Genomic DNA, 23506 nt, shown 5'->3' on the forward strand with positions numbered 1-23506 from the left:
GCCATCTTTGTCGCGGCTCAAGAGCGCCCCCCTGAGGATCTCTCTCTTAACTATGCAAACTGGGAATGAACTGGTAAAACTGGGGATAGCGTCGGTGTGCACCCTTTTAAAATTCCATGATTTACGCGGTAGAAGCAGGATTTGCTTCCACACGTTCACGTGGCCACACTATTTTATAACGTGCGCATATGTTATAAAATGGCTCTGGCTATGGGCGCAGGCCAATGTATTTGCACCAGTCTGCACCTGTGCACCAGTTTGAAGGTTACCATCATATTTATAAAAAAAAACCTGCCTCTGCATTTAAAGGGGGGTTATTAAGCGGACGTATATTTTTATGCACCTAAAATGTGCACTGGTATATTTGTAAAATAGGTAGAGAAAGTAAGGTCCTGATTTTAGAAAGCATTTACACACTTAAAATTGGATTTTACACTTGTAAATTGCATGTTACTGGTTAAATGGGCTTTGGAAAATTGCTACGGTGAATGCCATTGAATTGTCCATAGGACTTACTCGCATAAGTGCACTTTACTTGAGAAAATTTCTATGATCGTATGTTACGTTTATGCACATAGCACCTTTGAAGTGTTTTCTAGCATTTCAAATATATACATTTACCCCAGCATGCAAGCATGCTTTCAGGGCAAAAATACATGTTATTTTATAAACTGTGTGGCACCTTACACTCAGTTTATAAAATACTTGTTTAAATCTATGAACGTCCATTTATATACACAAATTGGAGGTAATATTTAAAAGAGTTATATGTCTAAGTGCGACATAGTATCAGAGCAATTTTCAAAAGCCTTTTAAGTGCGTAAAGTGCATTTACATGTGAAAAACCCAATTTTAAGCATGTAAATTCCTTTTAAAATCAGGCTCAAATTGTGTACTGTGGACATTTTTGAAAGTTGAGCTCCCTGTGAATATTCTTTAAATAGAATAAATTTGGGGTATCTATTCTAGACAGCCAGGTTTCCTCATCTTCTCTACCAGATTCTGCCACTTTGTGCCATCTGTGGGCACGGAGAAGATCATGTGCAGTTCAGGGTCTTTAAATATTGAATTACATGCACTATATACTTTTTTCAAGTAGGTACATTGAATGGATGCAAAATGAAATGAACTGCATGTTTATCTGTTTAAAAAAGAACCAAATAAGACTTGTTCTTTTAAGTTTACTTTCCTTCCATAAAATATAGTATTGCAGCAAAAAAACCCAAACTTATCTATCAGACAGTGACCTTTCAGCCTATTGCATGGAAGAAAACTAATACAAATTCAGGTTCGTATAAAATATACATTTATACCATTTGATCCAAACAGCAAAAAAAGAGGTAGTGCATTAAGTTCTCAAAGCTTCTGAACTGTCTTCCTTGTTCCTTCTACTACTGGAGAGGTAAATGTTCAGCTGAAGTTTTTATATTTCTGAGACTGGCATGGTGATTGAGCTTGGTATTTTTCTATATTTAATCACTATGAACTATAAAGGAAGATGTAAATTCACAGAGAAATATAATCTGCATAGAAGCTCACAGTATATAAAATATTAAACACCTTTAAAACCTTAACTAGTGTTAAAAATTACAGCTAATGAACTGAAAAAGGAACAGGATTTTCTCACTTCGTTTGCCAGGAGTTATTAAAACATAACGATTTCTTGAAAAAAAATAGTAGAATGCAAGACACTCACTATTGGGCCGATTCAGTAAAGTCCGCGGGAGAGCGGGCAAACGCCCGCTCTCCCGGCACTCGCACAGGCCAGTATTTAAATTAGGTCCGGCGGTAGAAATGGGCAAAAGGAGGCGCTAGGGACACTAGTGCGTCTCTAGCGCCTCCTTTTTCCCCGGAGCGGTGGCTGTCAGCGGGTTTGACAGCCGATGCTCAATTTTGCCAGTGTCGGTTCTTGAGCCCACTGACAGCCACGGGCTCGGAAACCGGACGCCGGCAAAATTGAGCGTCCGGTTTTCGATCTGACAGCCGCCGGCCAATTTCAAAAATTTTTTTTTTATACTTTGGGACCTCAGACTTAATATCGCCATGATATTAAGTCAGAGGGTGCACAGAAAAGCAGTTTTTACTGCTTTTCTTTCCACTTTCCCAGTGCCCGAAAAAATTAGCGCCTACCTTTGGGTAGGCACTAATTTCTGAAAGTAAAATGTGCGGCTTGGCTGCACATTTTACTTACTGAATCGCGCGCGAATACCTAATAGGGCCATCAACATGCATTTGCATGTTGAGGGCGCTATTAGGTTTGGCGGGTTGGACGAGCGTTTTCCGCCCCTTACTGAATAAGGGGTAAGGGAAAATGCACGTCCAATGGCTGGTTAACAGTGCGCTCCGTTGGAGCGCACTGTACTGTATCGGCCCATATGTGTGTATATGTGCTACCTGGATGAAGTGAATGTATAAGAATACCACTGCAAACACGTTCCCTTTGTGATTTAATGGAATTGTGAATTCAAATATAAAGTAGCTGATAAATAGATGGGGGGCAGTTTTCGAACTGTCTGCATTGGGACAAAATCATGGATATGTACGCTGGTACCAGGTGCTCACATATATTTGCATCTGCTTTTTTTGTATGGGTAAGTATCCATGTAAAGCTGAAAATGCAATCTATATGCATACTTATTCACCCCAACCTAAATATGACCCTGGGAATGCTGCCTCTTAATAAGCTGAAAGTACGTGTGCATGCTTTAGCTGCTTTGAGGCAGGACGATCTTCAGACAGATGATTTACACAGATAAAATCCTTTTTTACTCAAGTAAATGGCTTTGAAAACTGTTTTTTCTATGCATTTTGCTTTAGCTAATCAAACATATTGTTACTCCCATGATAACTCTTGCCTACAAATACTTTCTTATTTTTCAGCTGGAAGTGCAATCCTGCTGTGTATTTTTTCCAAATGACAGCCTACCATCCCCAAGCACAATTGTGTCTGGTGACATTCCTGGAACTGTGAGAAGTTGGTACCATGGACAGGCGAATATGCCTTGTACTCTTGTCCTTTGCCTGCCACAAATAAAGATTATGAGTGCTGGGCATAAGTATATGGAACCACTACAGGATATCCCATTTGTTGTTTTACGACCCATTCTTGAAGAAGGTATGCTGATTTCGCAATATCTTTGAATGCATAATTGAATTGCTTCATAATTTTTACATATCTCCACCATATATAAATATACCAGACTTTAAACTGAAATATTTTAAATCCCAAGTAAGTGGGCTACTTTTTTTTCAGGAGGTCTTTTAAGCGTTTTACTATGATCGATGATTGTGATGAAAATAAAACATTCAGGCTGAAGGGCAGCTCCCTTTTTGATTAAAGCAGTAGTAGCTTAGGGGTTCATATTCAGTAGGATGTTTAGTGGACAAATAATCCAGCTACAGGTAGCCGGATAACTTGTCCCATAAATTCCACTCCATCGTAGTTGCCTAACAACAGCAGAGGTGTCCCCAGAAGCACCGGTCCCAGATTGTGGTAGGAGGCTACCACGATCTTAGAGACCAGCTTGAAAGAAAGATATTTGGCAGTGGGGGGGGGGAGGGAGGGAAAAGGTTGGGGTGGACATAGGGGGTAAATTTGGAGGTCGCACTTTTGAACTTTTAGATTTGTAAGGGAAAGTCAGAGCAGCGGTTGGGGGAGGGGCAGGGGGACTCCCGGTGCTAAACATTTCAGCTTTTACATTAAACATCCCTTTGGGGGCAGGGGGGGGGGTGACTAGTTCAGCCCCGTAGGGTCTTGGCAACTTGGGTGTTGGGAGGGATGTGAGAGACAGGCTGCAATTTTTTTTTTTTAAGGGAACATAACTTAACCGGATTTTTTTTTTTTTTTAATATATCCAGTTAAGTCCAAAGTTATAAGGTCCCACGAGCCTGGATAACTTTAGACCTTACAGCAAGTCTAAAATATGCTTCTAACTTATTCGTAAATATCTAATATTTGGCAAAGTTAGCCGAATAATGGGACCCCTCCCTGGAGAAGCCCCCATGTGCCTTTTATAACCACCTATATTATAGCTGGATAACAACATATTCAGCTATAATTTAGCCAGATAGGCTCAATAAGCCATTTAATCCATTTAGAAGGATAACTTGTGAGTTATCCTTCTAAATGGCTTTTGAATATGTAGCCTAAAATTTTCAATTATTTTGTCTTTTTGCCTATATTTAGGGACATGTGGCACATTTAAAACTAATCTGAGAGAGTTCTTTTTCACTGAACCCACAATTAAACTCTGGAATTTGTTGCCACAGGATGTGGTTAGTGCAGTTAGTGTAGCTGTGTTTAAAAAAGGATTGGATAAGTTCTTGGAGGAGAAGTCCATTACCTGCTATTAATTAAGTTGACTTAGAAAATAGCCACTGCTATTACTAGCAACAGTAACATGGAATAGACTTACTTTTTGGGTACTTGCCAGGTTCTTATGGCCTGGATTGACCACTGTTGGAAACAGGATGCTGGGCTTGATGGACCCTTGGTCTGACCCAGTATGGCATGCTCTTAAGTTCTTTGTTTTCAGTTTTATTTTATTATTTTCTGGGAAATTATCTGTGTTTATTGCAACAAGAATTGGAGAAATCAGTGAAATATGACTCAGTTATTCTCGATAAATATCTTTTTTTGTTCTTAATGTAATAAACTGATAAATTCCCGAGCAATATAAAATAAAAGCTGAAAACAATATTCCTTGCCTATATCACATTCTCCATTAGAGCTAAATTTTCAAAAGTTTATTGTAATGTTTCTAAATCCAAAGTTATGTGGTTAATGTTAGATGCAAAAATGGAATGATATCCATTCTTGAAAGTATTATATACTTGTGTGTCAGGAGCAATATCAGAAGTTATTTTTTTTTCTTGAGAAGAATGGTGAAAGCATGGAATTGCCCTCCCAGTAGAAGGTGAGGGAGGTAAAAACAGTAACAGAGAATTAAAGAAAGCTTGGGATAAGCACAGAAGAATCCCTGATTGTGAAGAAGTGAAGGTCTGTGGCAGTGCACCAGGAATAAAATTGAGAAATCTAGATGTGCCTTATGGCCCTTAACTGTCATCATGTACTATGTTTCTGTATTGATTTGAATTAAGTATCTTTTAAAATTTGTACAAAGCATGTCAGAGAAATATAATTATTCAATTTATTAAAAATCAATTTGATTAGATCTGAAGTTTATATTAAATATAAATCTAGTACCCCAATCCATATTAAAATATAAACATTTAAACCATAGTTAAGAATCAACAGAGGCAGTGGAATGCTCTTTTGGTTGGAGAGGTCATTCAAATTTTCCCCAACTCCAACCTCAATGTGATGGGCATAGGCAAGAGGTAGGAACTGGAGGAAGGCGCTGAAGAGACAGTAACAAAGGTTTGGAAATCCCAACAGGAAAATACTTGGGGGTTTTGCTGGTGTTTCCTGATGTCATATTTTACTTTTTCTGCAACTTGTATTTCTAATGTACCAATAAAATCTGAAAGATTGAGCGAGATGACAAGACCTATTTTAATTTCTTAATCATTGCTTCCACTTTGTATTGAACTTGGAAGAGAATATTAGCCTTTCCCTGCATGCTTAGGTTAAATCCATTTAGGGGACTGAAAACATCAACCAAGAGTGCCAGCTTTGCTGACCTGGGGGAATCTCTGAAGCATTCTGAATACCGAAACTTGAAATCAATTAGAAAAGCTTTCACTTCATCAGGCAATTCAAACAAGCTTGTCATTAACTTCCATGGGAAATCAAATAGACACCAGAATGCAGAAGTAGTTGCCAGTAATCACTACCCATCTCATCAAACAGAGCAGCAAATATTCATGAATTCAAAGCACTGACCTTGATGAAGTTAATTATTTTCATAAACTCCTCCAAAACAGTTATCAGGTCAGTAGACATTATTTTGTAACTTGTGTCCATGTGCAATGATTTAGCTGAAGAAGCCACATTTTTAACACGAGTTACAACTTCAGTGTGTTGTCTTGTCAGCACAAACCCCATCTGTACTAACTGTGATGCATTTTAACAGTCAATACATTCTCTTGTATGAAGTTATTCAAAACATCAAAAATAGCCACTGGTAGGCATCAAATTCCAGAAAAGAAATTATCTGAGAACAAGCAGGATGGTAGTCCTCCCACATGGGTGATATCATCAGATGGAGCCCTGACACGGAAAACTGACGTCAAAGTTTCCAGAACTTTAACTTACCACATTGGGCATGCCCAGCATGCTCTATAACCACACGTCCACGTGGGGTTCCTCTTCAGTCTCTATTTCTATGGAGCTGCAGCATTGCTGTTGGTGAGCTCACTTTTGGCCTCTTTTGGAAAATGTTTCCATTTTTTGTTTAATGCAATTTTATTTGCCTGCGTTCAACGCTAGATCCCTCTTTGTCCTTCCCATAGCTTTTCTAGTAAGGGTTTTAAATCTTTATTGGTAAGTTTCCTTTCGCAGTCCATTTCCTGTGGTGGTGGTGCTTTGCTACCATCTGGTCATTGATGCCCGTTGTCATCTATTTTGTATTTCTTCCCATTTATTTCATCCCATCATGGCCACATTTTTGTTTAAGCAATGCCCTCGGGCTCCGAGGACCATGTCCCTCATGATGAATGTGTCCTCTGCCTGGGGATACTGCACGACATCTGGAGTTGCCACAGATGTGCCCTAATGATCCCGAAGGGACATAGTCTTCGTCTTGACAAGATAGAGCTGCTCTTTGGATCAAAGAAGTCTGAGCCATTGGCATCAGCGGCATCGAAGAACCATGGAGCTGCACCGATAGACCCCGCACCATCGACATCAGCAGAACCATTGGTGCCGTCCACTGATAGGGTCACTGGAGACCGGTCATTGTCGGGCTCCACCAGGCCAAGGACGTCAAGTTCCTAGTCATCAGCCTCCACACCCGGGAAAGACCGTGCAGAGCATTGAGGGAAGCCGAAGAAGCATCGGCATCAGTCTCCATTGATGCACGGTGCCAGGCACAGGGACGCACCAGCTCATGCTGTGATGCCCCAAAACAACACCACGGCGATGAGTGCCAGTCCTCCATCAGTGCTGTGGTCCATGACAATCTCCACAGGCCAGTCACTGATCCTCCTCTTGGTTCCGAAGAGTATCTCGTCACCCCTCCTTGCTGCCTGTCGGTATTGGCATCAGCAGTATTTGAGGAGGAGCTAGAGTGGTGAGTACAGCAGGCAGTCAAATGGGCGATGAGGGACATCGGTCTCATGGCACTGGAGCTGGCACCATATGTCTTGGAACTGCTGTTAGAGAAGTTCCATGCACTCATTGGGGTGATAGTGACCCAGCTAGCATCGGTTCCCAGGTTTGAATTGGTTCCTGTCTAGGCACCGCAGCCTCCCCCTGCTGATACGGTGGTGGTAGCTGGTTCCTGGGAGGTGTAAGCTCCATAGATGCCTGCAGCCCCCCCCCCCCCCCCCCCCGTCCAGCCCCTCTGGTATCTTTATCTCTGGATGAAGGCCTAGCACCCATGTCCCCAGTCCCTGTCGGTCAGTAAGGATGAGGGCCCCTTTGACCCCTGAGGGGGATGACTCCATGGAGTCCTTCACGAGTGGCTCAGAGGGTTTCCTCTCAGACCATTCTCCTCCAGAAGAACAAAGGAAGTTTCCGCCTGAGGACTTGACCTTTGCAGATTTTGTGCAGGTGATGGGGGAAACCATCCCTTTTCAGTTGCTAACAGAGGAGGATGCCAGGCACAAAATGTTTAAAATCCTCCAGTTTGTGGAGCCTCCTAAGGAGGTCATGGCAGTCCTAGTAGCAACATTCTTAAGGAGTTACTGCTGACGATGTGGGAGCGCACCCCCTCACATTGTCTCCCATGAATAAGAAGGCTGATGGGGTTTACCTTGTCCAGAAGGCTCCCAGATTTGATAAGTGACAGCTGCCCCTCCAATCAGTGGTAGTCAAATCTGCTCTCGAGAGCCAAGTAGTCTTGGACCCATTCCTCGGAGCCACCAGGAAAGGAGCACACCGATGGACGCTGTTGGAAGAAATATTTTTCATGGGACCATGTTGATTGCCCGCATAGCTTCTTACCAGCTCTATGTGAGCCAGTATTCGGGGGACATCTGAAAGCAGGTGCAGAAGGTGGCCGAGCAGTTGCCTCAGCAGCAGCAGGGCACTCTCATATAGCTGGTGGATAAGTGGAGGGCAGAAAACACAAGGTCTGTGCAATCTATGATGTTTTTGAAATGGCATCAACAGTCTCTGCAGTGGGAATTGGCGCCCGCAGAATGGCATGGCTGCATGCCACGGATCTCTGTCCAGAGGTATAGGAAAGACTTGCTGATATGCCATGTACTGGGAAGAATCTCTTCAGAGATAGGTTGAGGGATGTGGTAGCCCCACTCTGGAACCACCATGAAACCCTCCAAATACTCTCCACCAGCACTCCAGACCCATCCTTCTCTGCTGGGAGGATGGCGATTTCAGGGAAGAAGTCCTTCTTTCTCCAGAGGAAGTACTATCTTTGGTCCCCTCATTCTCATCAGTAGCATCAGGGATTCTGGAGCCATCCCAGCCAGCAGAGATCCCCTGAGGCTCAGCCAGCACATCAGTCAACTCCAGGGACAAGGTTTTAACAGGGTCGGGGTGATGGATCTGACAGTCGGGGGCAATTTGCAGTTGTTTGCAAACCAGTGGCCAAGTATAACCTCAGACCAATGGGTTCTTTCCATTGTTGATCAAGGGTACTGATTGAACCTATTAGGTACCCCGTCAAATTGCGCTCCGAACCCATTTGGGGGCCCAGAGTACTTAAGGAGTAATTACTAATGGAGCTCTCCATTTTTTTAACAGCCAGAGCAGTTGAGCCTGTTCTAGCAGAGCAAAGAGGGCGTAAATTATACTCCAGATACTTCATGATTCCACAGAAAACAGGAGGACGCTGTCCCATCCTAGACCTAAGGTTCTTGAACAGATTTATTAGAAAGTAAAAGTTCAAGATGGTTTCCCTGGGCACCTTGATGCCCCTTTTACAAAAAGGGGACTGACTGTGCTTCCTCGATCTGAAGGATTCAGCCATCCCCAGAGATCTTTCTAAGTCACCGGAAGTATCTCTGATTCGTGATGGGAAAACAGCACTTCCAGTATTGGGTGTTGCTATTTGGGCTCGCATCAGCCCCACTGGTCTTCCCAATATGCTTGGCCGTGATGGCGACACACCTCCGCAGGCTGGCGGTACATGTTTTCCCTTATCTGGATGTTTGGCTAGTTAAGAGCACATCTCAGGCAGGGGATATCAGGTTCCTGTGCTTGACCATCTGAGTGTTGCTTTCACTAGGGTTCATCATCAACTACCCGAAGAATCATCTCAACCTGTCATTTCAATTGGACTTCATAGAAACTCTGCTGGAAATGGCTCAGGCCAAGGCCTTCTTGCCTCGTCAAAGGGCCATAACTCTGATGACCATCACAACAGAGAGCCAGCAAGTGTCAGCCTGACACATGTTGAGTTTTTGTGCCATATGGCTGCAACCATCCATGTCATTCCCTTGGCACGATTATACATGCACCAAGGCCCAATGGACACTGAGATCATAGTGGTGCCAGGCTATTGCAGAACCTCCAGGATCACATTCGAGTCACCTTGTCCCTCCTGGACTCTTTGTCCTGGTGGTGGGTACTTTTGAATCTGGAACGGTGGATCTCTTTCCAAGGTCCTCCTACCCAAATTATCCTAATCACAGATGTGTCCAACCTGGGTTGGGGAGCTCATGTAGATGGGCTTAGCACCCAGGATCTCTGGTCTGCCCAGGAAAGCTGTTGCAAAATCAAGTTCATGGAGATTCGGGCGATCAGGTACATGCTATAGGCTTTCAGAGATCAGCTGTCCAGCAAAGTTGTCCTGATTCAAGCCAACAACCAAATGTCAATGTGGTATGTCAACAAGCAGGGAGCTACATGGGGTCTTACCTCCTGTGTCAGAAAGCAGTTCAGATCTGGTCTTGGGCATTATCCCACAGGATACCTGACTGGAATAGAGAGCATGTTTGTGGACAGACTTGTCATGCCTTCAGACCTCACGAGTGGTCCCTAAACCAGGAGGCGGTGAATCGGATCTTTCACCTCTGGGGGAGCCCAAACATATATCTGTTTGTGTCCCCCTGGAACAGGAAGGCAACTTGGTTCTGCTCCCTGTATGGGACTGAAGGCAAACCAGCTTCGGACGCAAGGGTCTTCTATTCGCATATCCTCCAATTCCTTTGCTGGCGAAGACTCTCTTGAAGCTTCACGAGGACAGAGGGACACCAGTCCTTATAGCCCCTCATTTGTCGAGACAGGTTTGGTTTCCAGTCCTATGGGAGTTATCCATCTGGAAACCAAATAGCCTTGGGACTTCCCCAGATCTCATCACATAGGATCAGCGGAGGTTGCGGCATCCCAATCCCCAAGCCCTGTCACTCACAGCCTGGATGTTAAGAAGTTAATCCTGCAACCACTCGATCTCTCAGAGGATGTGTCTGGGGTCCTAGTGGCTTTTAGAAAGCCTTCCACTAGAAGGTCCTATGGACTGAAGTGGAGGAGGTTTTCCATGTGGTGTGAACAGAAAGGCCTAGATACATTCTCCTGCCCCACACAAAAACTGTTTTATTTCCTTCTACACCTGCTGGAGACTGGCTTGAAAACCAACTCCGTTTGCAATGCAATTGGCACATACCACCTTGGTGTAGATGGTACACCCATCTCTGTACAGCCTATAGTTGTATGTTTTATGCGGGGCCTGCTTCAGTTGAAGCCTTCCCTAAACCTCCCGCTGTGTCTTGGGACCTCAGCGTGGTATTAGCTCAGCTGATAAAAGCTCCTTTTGAGCTGCTGCACTCTGAAATCCCTGACCTTGTAAGGTCATATTTTTGGTGGTGGTCACTTCAGCACTCAGGGTCAGTTAGCTCCCAGGCCTTAGTGACTTCTCCACCTTCTATTAAATTTTATTATGATAGGGTGGGGTCTTGTGCACACACCCTAAATTCCTGCTAAGGTGGTGAAGGACTTCCATCTTAACCAGTCTATCATCCTGTCAACTTTCTTTCCAAGGCCCCATTTGCATCAAGGTGAATGAGCACTGCACAGTTTGGACTGCAAGCGATCCTTAGCCTTCTATCTGGAGAGGACAAAAGCCCAGAGACAGTCCACCCAACTTTTTATTTCTTTTGGTTGGGAGTTGCAGCTTCCATACAGATGCTATCTAATTTCATATCTTTCTGTTATGCCCAGACAAGACTGCATCTTGAGGGTCATGTCGAAGCGCATTCTGACAGCCATGGCAATGTTGGTAGCTGACTTGCAAATAGTTACCGTGGAGGAGATCTGCAAGGCTGCAATGTGGAGTTTTCTCCACACATTTGCGTCTTACTATTGTTTGGATAGGGATGGCCGACATGACAGTAGGTTCAGCCAGCCTGTCCTTTGGAATCTTTTTCAGGTGTAGAACCCAACTGTCTCTGCCTAGGGCCCATTGTTTGGGTTCAGGCTGTCTCCACCCTCTGTTACCAACAGCACTTGGTTGTGGCCGTTGGCACCTGGTTAGGTGTCTGTTGGTCCCCTTTTATTTTGGTGAGCAGCCTTTAGCTAGGGATTCACTCATGTGTGAGGACTAACATCCTGCTTGTCCTTGGAGAAAGCAGAGTTGTTTACCTGTATCAGATGTTCTCTAAGGATATTAGGCTCCATAGGCGAAGCTTCTGCCTGTGCCCGCCTTCCCTCCCCCTGGTCCACACACACTTAGGTTCCTTGTCTCATTCACACACACAACCTTACACAGGCTTCCTCCCTCTCTCTCACTAACAACATTGCTCTCTCGTACACACACCGTGTCGCTCACTCACACACACACACACAAACAAGAGGCACCGCTTGTGGCCTGCCGAGACTCTGCTTCTCTCGGCGGCGAGAATGATGGGTGCTGCTTGTGACCCGCTAAGTCTCGGCTTCTCTCAGCCGCAAGCAGGATGGGTGCTGCTCATTGCCTGCTGAGTCTCGGCTTCTCTCGGTCGCGAACAGGATGGGTGCTGCTCATGGCCCACCAAGTGTCTGAATTTCTTGGCCGTGAGCAGAATGGATGCTGCTCGTGGCCCGCCGAGTCTCTACTCCTCTCGACTGTGAGTGGATTGGGCTCCGCTCGAAGACACACTTGGCTGCTCTTTGCCACCCCTTAATGGCTGGTGCCCTAGGTGATCACCTACTTCAACTATTAGGATGTGCTGGCCCTGGGTTAGGCCTTTTCAAAATGGTGATATACCATGCTGCTCTCTTCCTCTTACTTGCACAGAATCAGGCTCTTGAGAGTGGCGATCCTCCATGCACTTCCTTTGCTCTTATTGGTGTGGGACCAAACTTCTCTTGACCTGCAGGGTATGGGATCTGACAGTCAGTCACAAGCAACAGCAACACTATTAGAGGAGAGCATTCTCTTTTTTTCTTGGCAGTGATTCTTTAGGAAGACTTCTTATAATAGTCTCATGGACCCCTAGGGGTCTGCATACCACAGGTTAGATACCTGTCTTTTAGTTCTTATTCCTGAAATTGTAGTTTTAGTCTTATTTGTAAATATTTCCAAGTAACACTGTGTAAAAAGCACTGTGAACAATTTGCTCAGTGCTTGAACGTGTTTTTCTGTGTAATTTTTTCATTTTATGAACTTGTAGGGAATTAATCATTGTTCAAAACATGCTCTTTTCAAAACTGCGAAAGCAAACCAATATGCTGGCCTTTTTGCCAAAAATTTAGGTCTGTGCTGTGTTTGACAGTCTTAGTGAGAATTCCAGCTGCTGGTAGATGTTTAATGGATTTATGATGCTGTTTTAAAGTCTCTTGAGATTATTAAGCTGTGTATTCAGTCTCCAATTGTTTGGCCACATATTTGTCCAGCTTCTGAAACATGTTTGTAGATGAGGTGTATTGCACAAAATGAAGATAACGATCTAATACGTTTTTAATAGACTTGGTAGAACATGGATAAGCAATGGGAAATGATAATACCAAGATACAAAATATATAAAAATGACAGAGCAGATGAAAGTGGGTATGGTTTAGTACTGATTAAGGATTCCAGAGTCAAGTAGGATACTGCAGGTACCTATTGTGTCTGTGGACCTTTGGGCTGAGGTGAGATTGACTCTAACTGCAGGGATGAGCCCTTCAGTTTCTTACCATCAGCAGGCGGACCCAGGCAAAGCAGAGACCTGACAGGGCCTTCACCTGTCGCAGCCCATATTCCCCTCTGGGTGAGCCTTTGGGTGCCGGGGCTGGCAGGACTTAGGTGAGTCTCTGCTGATGACAGAAGAGAAGGTCTGATGTCGGCTAAGGTCGAAGGTAGGTGGTAGTCGGGCATATCCTGGGTCCAGGCAGAGGTCAGGGACAGGCAACAGTCAGGCATATCTGAAGTCCAGGCAGAGGTCAAATCAGGTATCTTTCTGAAGGAGAGTTAGAGGGATGGATAGGCTGAGGAGAGCAGGGAAGGACTGGAACAAGCAATGAAGGATAGCACAGACTGGAATGAAGACTTGGGACAGGCTGGAACAAAGACTTGGAGATAAGCTGGACAAAGGCAGGAATGGCTGGGAAGCAACATGCATTACTTGGCAGTAGCTGGACCTATTGCTGAGACAAAATGTGTCTGGAATGCTGCCCTTTTATAGGGCCATGGAGCTAGCACCATTCTTAGAGGCCGCTGAATCTACCCTCTTTCAGCCAGATCCCATAATCCCTCGTTCCAGAGCATCATTTCCATTGAAAGAGGCCGGTTTCTTATAGATTGAAAAATTTAAATACCTCTTAGTTATCAATCAGTTCTCCCCAATCCACTTTCCTCTAGGCTATTCATGTTTAGATCTATGTCTGGCCCAATATACTTTAGACCACTGACTATTTTAATAAACACAATCTGAACTGTACATCCATAGCATTTAATTTTTTTTTTTTTTACATCTGTATTTCACTGTGTGGCATTCAATTTGCCATGAATCTCTTTAGGAAACCTACTGACTGTAATTCACTTAGGGGCGGATTTTCAGAGCCCTGCTCGCCTAAATCCGCCCAAAACCGGGCGGATTTAGGCGAGCAGGGCCCTGCGCGCCGGTATGCCTACATTCAAAGAGACCTACCGGCGCGCGCAGACCCCGGGACTCGCGTAAGTCCCGGGGTTTTCGGAGGGGGGCGTGTCGGGGGCGTGTCAGGGGCGGGCCCGGTCGTCGCGGCGTTTCGGGGGCGTGTCGGCAGCGTTTTGGGGGCGGGTATGGGGGCGTGGCTACGGCCCGGGGCGGTCCGGGGGCGTGGCCGCGCCCTCCGTACCCGCCCCCAGGTCGCGGCCCGGCGCGCAGGAGGCCCGCTCGCGCGCAGGGATTTACTTCTCCCTCCGGGAGGCGTAAATCCCCGGAGAAAGGTAAGGGGGGGTGTAGACAGGGCCGGGTGGGTGGGTTAGGTAGGGGAAGGGAGGGGAAGGTGAGGGGAGGGCGTTAGAGGATTCCCTCCAAGGCCGCTCCGATTTCGGAGCTGCCTTGGAGGGAACGGGGGTAGGCTGCGCGGCTTGGCGCGCGCCGGCTATACAAAATCGATAGCCTTACGCGCGCCGATCCAGGTTTTTAGCAGATACGCGCGGCTCCGCGCGTATCTACTAAAATCCAGCGTACTTTTGTTTGCGCCTGGAGCGCAAACAAAAGTAGGCCTATTTGCGCTGTTTAAAAATCTACCCCTTAAGTTTCATAATTGTCATCCCCCGCACATTTATTTATTTTATTTTATTTATTTATTTATTTATTTATTTATATACCGACATTCGATCTGAGATATCACATCGGTTTACATTCAGGTAATGTAGGTATTTCCCTATCCCCAGAGGGCTTACAATCTAAGTTTGTACCTAAGGCAATGGAGGGTAAAGTGACTTGCCCAAGGTCACAAGGAGCAACAGCGGTTCGTAGCCCACTGCTCTAACCACTAGGCTATTCCTCCTCCCATGAAAGAGAATATTCCCATTAGTCAGTTCTTTTGTCTTCAAGTGTGCTACACACGTGATGACTTTAAGTTACAGGTGAAGTTGATGTGACAACCTTTTTTAGAATGAGGTAATCCTAGGCGAACAAGTGAGCAAGATTTTGTAATCGTGATCTTTTACTTAAGAAAAAGCCAAATGTATCTGCATTTAGGGTGGTTTCTGTGCTTCAACATATTTCTGCTACATGGAACATTTTATGGATTATTCAACAGTCCATTTTAGGGCAATTTGCTGGTTTTTCAAAACTTCCATTTGTGACAAGCAGTCTAAAAATTTGAGAGATCATATAGTTTCTTCTTCTTTGTCACAGCCAAGCTGGGATCAGATTTCATTACCGTTAGGTTATCATCCATGTAGAAGTTGTAGTGTCTGTGATTTCTCACTTTGTCACTGAATTTATTCAACAGTAGGGCTATATTCAGACATAGTCCAACTAGCAAAGTTAGCCGGATAAAGTTATACGGCTAACTTTGGAGGTATATTCAATAGTGAAACCGCACTATTGAATGTAGCCAGCTATCAAAAAGTTAGCTGGATAACTTTAGTTGCCTAACTTTAGGAGAGCTCTTTGGCCTGACCAGACTTAGGCCTGGATTTTCTAAGGTTGCAAACCTTAGAAAATCCGGCGATAACGGGGGTTGGGGTGGCGAAGCAGGGGGTGGGCCAGCGAAAGCTGGCAGCGATCGTACCTCCATAAAAGGTGTAGTAGTTCGGTGCGAAACTGGCAGCGATAAGGGTCCTTACCTTTTGCCGCCAGCGATGTCTCCGCAGAGTCTGCCCCGACTCCGCCCCCATTTAGTGATCACTTTTGAAAATGACCCCCTTAGCTGGCTAAATCATCCATCTAACTTAACCAGCTAACTGAATTCCTCCTAGTTATGCCCCTGGAATGTCCCTAACTTGCTAGCTAAATTCTGGCCGTTTATCTTATTATCCGGCTAGAATTTAGCCGGATAAGTGCCCCAAATATTCATTTAGCTGGCTAACTTCTGAGTTAGCCGGCTAAATACTTTTGAATATGGACCTCCCAATTACTAAATGAGTTTTTCTATTGCAGGTATCTCAACTTGTCAATTAAAAAATAAAGTGATTTATATCAATGTAAGGAAAGTGGACCCTTGAGCCAAGACGAGGTTGTTGCTATTATCAGGGGAAGACCCCTGTCTGCCCTCGTCATCGGTAGGCAGTTCTGGAAGAGAAGACCCAACTGGACCTTCACCTATACTGGCCCACATTTCCCGCAGATTAAGTCCTTGGGTACCTGGGCCGGCAGGACTTAGGCGGGGACCTCTCTAGGTGAAGAACTAGAAGACGTAAAGCTAAAGTGACGTCTGACGTGCCAAGGGTCAACACAGACGGCAATCCAACAGAATCAGAGAACCGGTCAGAAGGTTTGGGCTGGCGGCAGACAAGTAGATCGGTGAGAGAGGCAGTAGGTCAGGGTTGGCAGTAGTCAGGCGGAGTCCAGGAACTAGCAGAGTCAGAACCAGAAGAGCAATCCGAAGTGGTAGAGAGGCCGGGAGGAGCGGGACAGAGGAATGAGTACAGGAGCAAGAATCAGGAAAACAGGAGACCAGGCAGGAATCAGGAATGCAGCAACTCGCACTCACAGATGAGCAGGACCCATTGCTGAGGCACCCTTGGTCACCCTTCTCTGGACCACCACCATCCTGTCACTGTCCCTTTTAAGATATGGTCTCCAGAACTGAACACAATACTCCAGGTGAGGCCTCACCAAAGGACCTGTACAAAGGAATTATCAATTCCCTTTTCTTACTCGATATTCCTCTCTCTATACAGCCCAGCATTCTTCTGGCTTTAGCTATTGCTCTATCTTATTGCTTCGCCAACTTCAGGTTGTTAGACGCTATCACCCCAAGGTCTCTCTCCTGTTCCATGCAAATCAGCCTTTCACCCCCCAACACATATATTTCTTTCGTATTACCATACCCCAGATGCATGATTCTGCATTCTTAGCATTGAATCTCAGCTGCCATGTCTTCGACCACTCTTCCAGCTTCCTTAAATCTTGTCTCATTCTCTTTATTCCTTCTGGCATGTCCAACATGGCCACTGGGGGACCCTGCTGGTAGGAAGGAAGCACTGCACACAGATCCTCACAATACATACAAAAGTACATGTTTTATGTATACATATGACTGTTAGAAAATAGCCCAGGGCTATATGTGCATAAAAATACAGGGGTATATATGAACTCGGGAGCGGTGTTTCGGGTGGCAGAGTTGGAACTTACATACATATTTTTTAATTTATAGAGTATGTGTGTAAGTTTACCCACACAAGTTATGGCTTCCAAAGAGGGATAATTTGTGCAAATTAATTTATGTATATACCGGGTTAATTACCTGTGAATTGTCAAAGCAATGTTATGCTCATATGTCTGCTTTGAAAATTTGGAGTAAAGTCTACACGTGATAGATATGAGCAAACTTTGCTCAAAGGCTCAGAGTTATAAAATTTCCCTTCCTTTCTCTTGTTACATGCCTTGTTTTTACTCACATCTCAGATTTGTACCTTATCCTAAGAATTTTGCACTTGCAGTCAGAATATAAAAATATGAATGGTTGAAGTAGAATAACTTTGAAGGTAAGATAAGACTCCTATATTGAAGAAATAAATGAACAAATATTGTTTTTGGATGTTCTTATTAAAGCCACTAAACAATAGTCTATATTGATTTACTTTTCTGGTTGTGAGAAAAGCAAAGTAATCTATCTTTATTAAGACAGAGGTCATTAGAGACTACTTAGATTTTAATACACACATTTTTTGTGCCCTGCAATTAGTATTTTGTATTTTTTGGCTGACTCTAGGATTGAAGAAATATTATGTTGGTAAAAGCTTTTAACTAGCTGAAATCTTTCCAAAATATTTATAATTCTAAAACATTATTTTACACATAGTTTTAGACTTTTTGTAAGACTGGGAATAACAGAAAATTTTGGAGATGACCTCATTTGTATGTAGTACCAAGAGTCAAAATGATTGTTTTCTAACACATAAATGCTACTGTTATGACAGCGTGACACCCAGAATGATCTTTGGCTTGCCAGAGGACAGATTCATTCTGTTCTTTGGCTATCCTTTCGCAGTTTTTATGAGTTATAATGAAAACGTTAACCAAACACAAGCCTGCTTACCTCATTAGTGCTAGAAACAAAAATGGTGCAGTTTATATACATAATTTGTTGAGTAAAGTTCCTGCTTTCTCTTAGACTCATCTGTGGCTCTCTATCCTCTCTGGGAGCAGCCTAATTAACCTTTTCACCAAGGGAAATCCCCTGCAACCAGGATTCTCTTGTGGACTGTCTTAAGGTAGACCAGGCTAAATGCAGGGTCCTGGACTTTTAAGGAAGGTCTAATATGCACTCTTTTACATACCTCTCCCTCAGCTCAACCTTGTGAGGTTGAACATTTGACTCTACCTGGCTTAACTCCCGGAAAAGTAAATCAACATTCTTATTTTCCTTTCCACTCCTTTCATTTCCTAGTGAAGGGTAGGTTCAATATGGGGCTCCTTAGGCCAGAGTGTACCTTCCCTTCCTACATCTGTTTATGCCTCTGGCACTGGTGTTGTCCAGGTTGCGGTGGCTTGCACTGTTTGTGCTAACTAATTAAACTGTTAATGTAGGACTTGAGCCACTTTCTGGAGCTGTTGTTGCCCTTCAGTGAGGGTCTGAGCTAATCGCTCTATATTAGTAAACCTTGGCACTATTGACACTTTGCTGCAGTCCCTTACTTTATAAAAAAAAAAAAAGAAAAATTCTTAGTCTGTGAATATGGATTTTTAGTCTATAAACAACTGCATTCTCTGAGGACAACCAGGATGGTAGTCCTCACACATGGACGGAGCCCAACACGGAACTTTGATCTCAAAGAATCTAGAACTTTCAAACATGCCCTGTTGTGCCTGTACAGCTGTGGTCATCACCCTGTCTCCTAAGAAGAGTCCCTCAATCTCTTTTTTTTTTTTTTTACATGGAACACTGTGTCTCACGGTATTCAGCTTTGCTCTCTCTTCAGTTTTTGTAAATGATTTTTTCTAGAGCTCCAGCTGTTTTCTTTCCTTTACCTTACAGTAGTTTTATTTATTTTCCTTTTCGTTATTCTTTCCTCTGTCTGTGGGCCTTAGTCTCTGTGCAATCTGGCAAAGTCTATAGTTTAGGATCTGTGTCCTCTCCTTGCACTGTTTTGAACCTTTGTCGGGAGCTGGCAAGAGTGATTGAATGCAGTCCGTGGATGATGCGTGTAGGCCGCTGAGCCTGGGGATTCACCTGAGTTCTACCCGGGCAGGAGTTCCATGTCATTTCACTGATTGATCAGCATCGATGTAGGTTCAGACAGTACAGAGATTGAGGACCACACTGTTCCTTTGGAGGTGGTGGGGGGGGAGCTTATCCTCCCCATATTCAAAGGAATTAGTCTCTATGGGCAGGAGCCCAAACAATGTATTCTCCTCTCCTGCTTGCCAGTGATGGCAATACAGTCTCCTTGTGAGAGAGGGTATGAAGGAACTTGGGCAAGCAGCTTGCTACTGCACCTTCGGTGCCATGCCTAGTAAAGGTTGCCCATGCACATCTGTGACCAGCGCACTGTTGATCTGACGCATAGATATCAGGACTACATCGGGGACCAGGACTACCATTGAGCACCATTGCACTCTTGATGCTATTGAGGTGCCTGAGCGCTCTTGATGCCATCAGGGTATGTGACTACCCTCAATGCTATAAGGGCCTTCTGTGCTGTAGGTATCTGTGGACGTAGAGTCTTGATGCATTGGAGTCATCAAATGCCCTGGGCCTCGGTGTAGCAACACCGACCTCTAGTGTCAGGGATCATGTCTGCCATCAAGTGCCATGGTCCTCCTCGATGCTATCGAAGCCACCTTCAATGTCGACGCTCTTGGTACATTCAGTGGCATTGATACTCGTGGTGCCATCAGTGCCCTTGATGTCATCGAGTTGTGTGAGTGGCTACCCTCGATGCCATTGAGGTATGTGGTCTCTGCTGCGGCAGCCCTCAGTGTTGTTGAGGTGCATGGTCTTGATGCCGTTGCCACCATTGGGGTTGTTGGCGGCGAGTGGCCTTGATGCCATTGCGGTGCAGAGCTCCCCGATACCATCAACGCCCTCGATGCCATCAAGGTGCCGGGCTGCCAAGGAGGTCATCGGGCATGTTGACCACCAATGCCTTTCATTGCCGCTCTCAACATGATGATTTACTACTCTCGGTTTGTCAATCAGGCCTACCACATCTTCCAGGTTCACCATGATTTGGTTCAGTTGATCAGAATCATCACCCATGAAAACCTTCTCCGGAACGGGTATCTCTCCAACATTCTCTTCAGTAACCACTGAAGCAAAAAAATCATTTTTTTCCCGCGATGGCCTTATCTTCCCTAAGTGCCCCTTTAACCCCTTGATCATCCAATAGTCCAACTGACTCAATTGCAAGCTTTCTGCTTCGGATATATTTTAAAAAGTTTTTATTGTGAGTTTTTGCCTCAATGGCCAACTTCTTTTCAAATTTTTTCTTAGCCTGTCTTAGCAATGTTTTACATTTAACTTGTCAACGCTTATGCTTTATCCTATTTTCTTCTGAAGGATCCTTCTTCCAATTTTTGAATTAAGATCTTTTTGCGAAAAATAGCCTCTTCCACCTCACCTTTTAACCATGCCAATAATTGTTTTTGTTGCATGTGCTAGCCGCGGCAGGCCTGCGGCCAAGCCCTCTTGCCCCCGTTTGCCTGCTCCAGCGCCTGGTTCTGCTTCTCTTGCAGCCATGGGCCACCCCTTCCGACTCCAGGCCACTCCCCATGCTCCCAGCTCCGCAGCGGATGTCTCAGCTCTGCGGCGGGCCTCCCTGCGTGGTCCACGGGGAGATGCCGCCATCTCAAGCCGCGCCCCTCCCTAGGTGCACGCGCATCAGTTCTCCTTTTAAAGGGGCCGCAGCGGGAGTCCAACGCGCAACCCCAGATGATGTCACTGGGTCCCGGTACTTAAGGCTGGGCCCAGTCAGTGCTTCCTTGCCTTGGCAACAGGTCTCCATGCTAGTTGTGTGCTTAGTTGCTCGTTCCTGTGTTTTCTTCGTGTTCCTGGTTCTCGATTCATCTGCGTTCCTGATCCTGGTACCCGTTCCTGCTCCTGTGTTCCGTGTCTACCCTGCTTGTGCTACTGACTCCTGGCTTTGACCACTGCTTCGTCTGACCACACTACTACTTGTCTCCATCTTAATGCATGGAATACATCTAGTCTGTGCTACTAGGATGTTTTTTTTTTTGTTTTTTTTTTTTAATAGTGTCTACGCCTGTTGCACACTTTTTACCTTTGTAGCTGCACCTTTCAGTTTTTTTCTAACAATTTTTCTCATTTTATCAAATTTTCCCATTTGAAAGTTTAGTGCTGGATTGTGAGCTTGTGTGTGTGATTGAGAACCTATATGTGTTTCCCTCCTCAATATGTGTGTGTGCGGTTCCCTCGTGGCGAGCACAACAGGTTGTGCATTGCAGCCATAAGACTATCCTAGGACTACATTCCTGATCGACCCTTAAGGAGAGTGGACACCTGGAGGCTAGTGTCTGTAATCTTCTCCTTCCTCAGAAGACAAATAAGTCTTTTGAACACTTCCATGTCACAAATCCCCTTTGTGGGGAAGCCCATGGGGCTCTGTCCCTGGCAGGTTTATCACTTAACAGGGGCCTCAGTTTGAATTGGTGCACCTCCTTGTAAGCCAGAGCTGGGGGACTGCAGTGGTGATTTTTCTGACCGTTTTTGCTGGGGCCCTTTCATTGACTATTGTGGTGGCCTTCTCCATCTGAGGGTGGCTGCCTGTGGGAGATTGGTCACTTTTTTATCTCAGCTATCAGTGATTGTGTCTTAACTCTCAACTGGAAAATTGACAGTTTTTTTGGGATTGGGGAAACCCTGATTCCTGTTGCTTTCCTGTCCCTTTAGGAAGGGGGATTGAACTGGGTTCCAGGGTAACTCTTATGAGTTTCCCTCTGGAAGCCTGGTTGTCCACCCCTGCAAGGGGGTATCCCTCGTTCTCTGTTTCCCGGAGAAGGCATGTCACTGCTTCTGACTGGTCGTCGCTCTCGGTTCCTCATGGGATCCGAGAGCCAGTCGAGAGGTAGAGCTCGCCTTAGGTCTTCCTAAGGCACAGCAAGCTTTATTTCATGAAGGAGCCTTTCCAGAGTAGTTGTCCTGTGAAGATTAAGGGCTTCTGCTATTCAGTAATAACCTTTGATACTTGCTGAGTTCAATGGACTTTTTTTTTATAAGTACAACTATTGCCAGTCATTCTTGCCTGTGGGACCCTAACTTAATGAGGAGGGTTCTAATCCAGTGGTCCCCATCCCTATCCTGGGGGCCCACCAGCCAGTCGGGTTTTCAGGATATCCACAATGAATATGCATGAGAGAAAATGTGCATGTTATGGAGGCAGTCCAGTGGTCTCTCTTCTTGTGTCCTTCGCTCCTTCTGTCTTCCAGTTGGGATTTCGTGGGGAGGGGGGAAAAGCTAAGGCTTTCATGGTATATTTTAGAATATATCTGAAGGGGAAGAGACACCTTTTTTTCCCTATATTTTCGCCCAGCTCTGGCCAATATTGCCTTTAGCTTTTCTCACTTCAAGGGGTTGCCCAACATGTCTTCCTTTTCATCTGAAATATCCTGTAGACATGACCTTAACAAGGTGCAATGTGGGTGCGCATTGGCCTATCACATCTCCCTGCTTGGGAATTTAGGATAGTGATCCCATTCAGAGATTGCCTTTCATACCCTGAAACTCTTGATGCTGTCCTGCTGGTCAGCCATGTCTGGTGCTCTGGCATGTAGGGTCTGTCACAGACCCTGTCATTGTTGCTGATTATTCTTGCTTAGGTTTTCTGCCCATTATGCCTTTTAGCCAAACATGGACTCGTTTCTGCAGAGGCATTCTGTTCCTTCTGATGTCAGTGTACCGCAGTTTCTTTCTGAGGAGTTCTCGAGCCCCCAGCTGGTTTTTCAGTTGTCTTCGCCCAAGAGTCTTTCTCTTTATTTATTTTATTTATTTAAAAGTTTTTTGTATACCGCCTATCAGACAGTAGTAGATCTAGGCAGTTTACCATTTAAAAAATACATAATTGATAAAATACAGTTAAACTAGACAAATTATAAAACAATAAAAACAAACTTATCACAATGGAGTAACAGTAAGTATATGGAGAGTTGGAAAGTTCAGAGAGTCTGGAGAATTGTGAAAAGTGGAAAGGTTAATATTGTGGATCAGGGAAAGCTAATGAAAATAGGTACATTTTTATGGCTTTTTAAAATTCATGTTTAGTGGTGAATTGACGGATGGAGTTGGGTAATGAGTTCCATAGTCTGGGACCCGCAACAGAAAAGGCTCAGTTACGGGTTAGGTCTAATCTGGCAGTTTTTCAAGTGGGAACTTGAAGATAGTTTTTATCTGCAGAACTTAAGT

The 23506-nt window shown here is 44.8% G+C and overlaps 1 protein-coding gene across 1 annotated transcript in view; it reads left to right on the top strand.

Moving 5' to 3' along the window:
• The window catches only part of VPS13B (vacuolar protein sorting 13 homolog B), a 2198633-nt gene that overhangs the window by 1071108 nt on the left and 1104019 nt on the right, over window positions 1–23506 (top strand). The window contains 1 exon segment of the mRNA XM_029587199.1: window positions 2881–3115. Within this exon segment, the coding sequence (XP_029443059.1) occupies window positions 2881–3115 (235 nt within the window).

The sequence above is a fragment of the Rhinatrema bivittatum genome, chromosome 2, assembly GCF_901001135.1.
Source record: "Rhinatrema bivittatum chromosome 2, aRhiBiv1.1, whole genome shotgun sequence".
Taxonomy (NCBI): Eukaryota; Metazoa; Chordata; class Amphibia; order Gymnophiona; family Rhinatrematidae; genus Rhinatrema; species Rhinatrema bivittatum.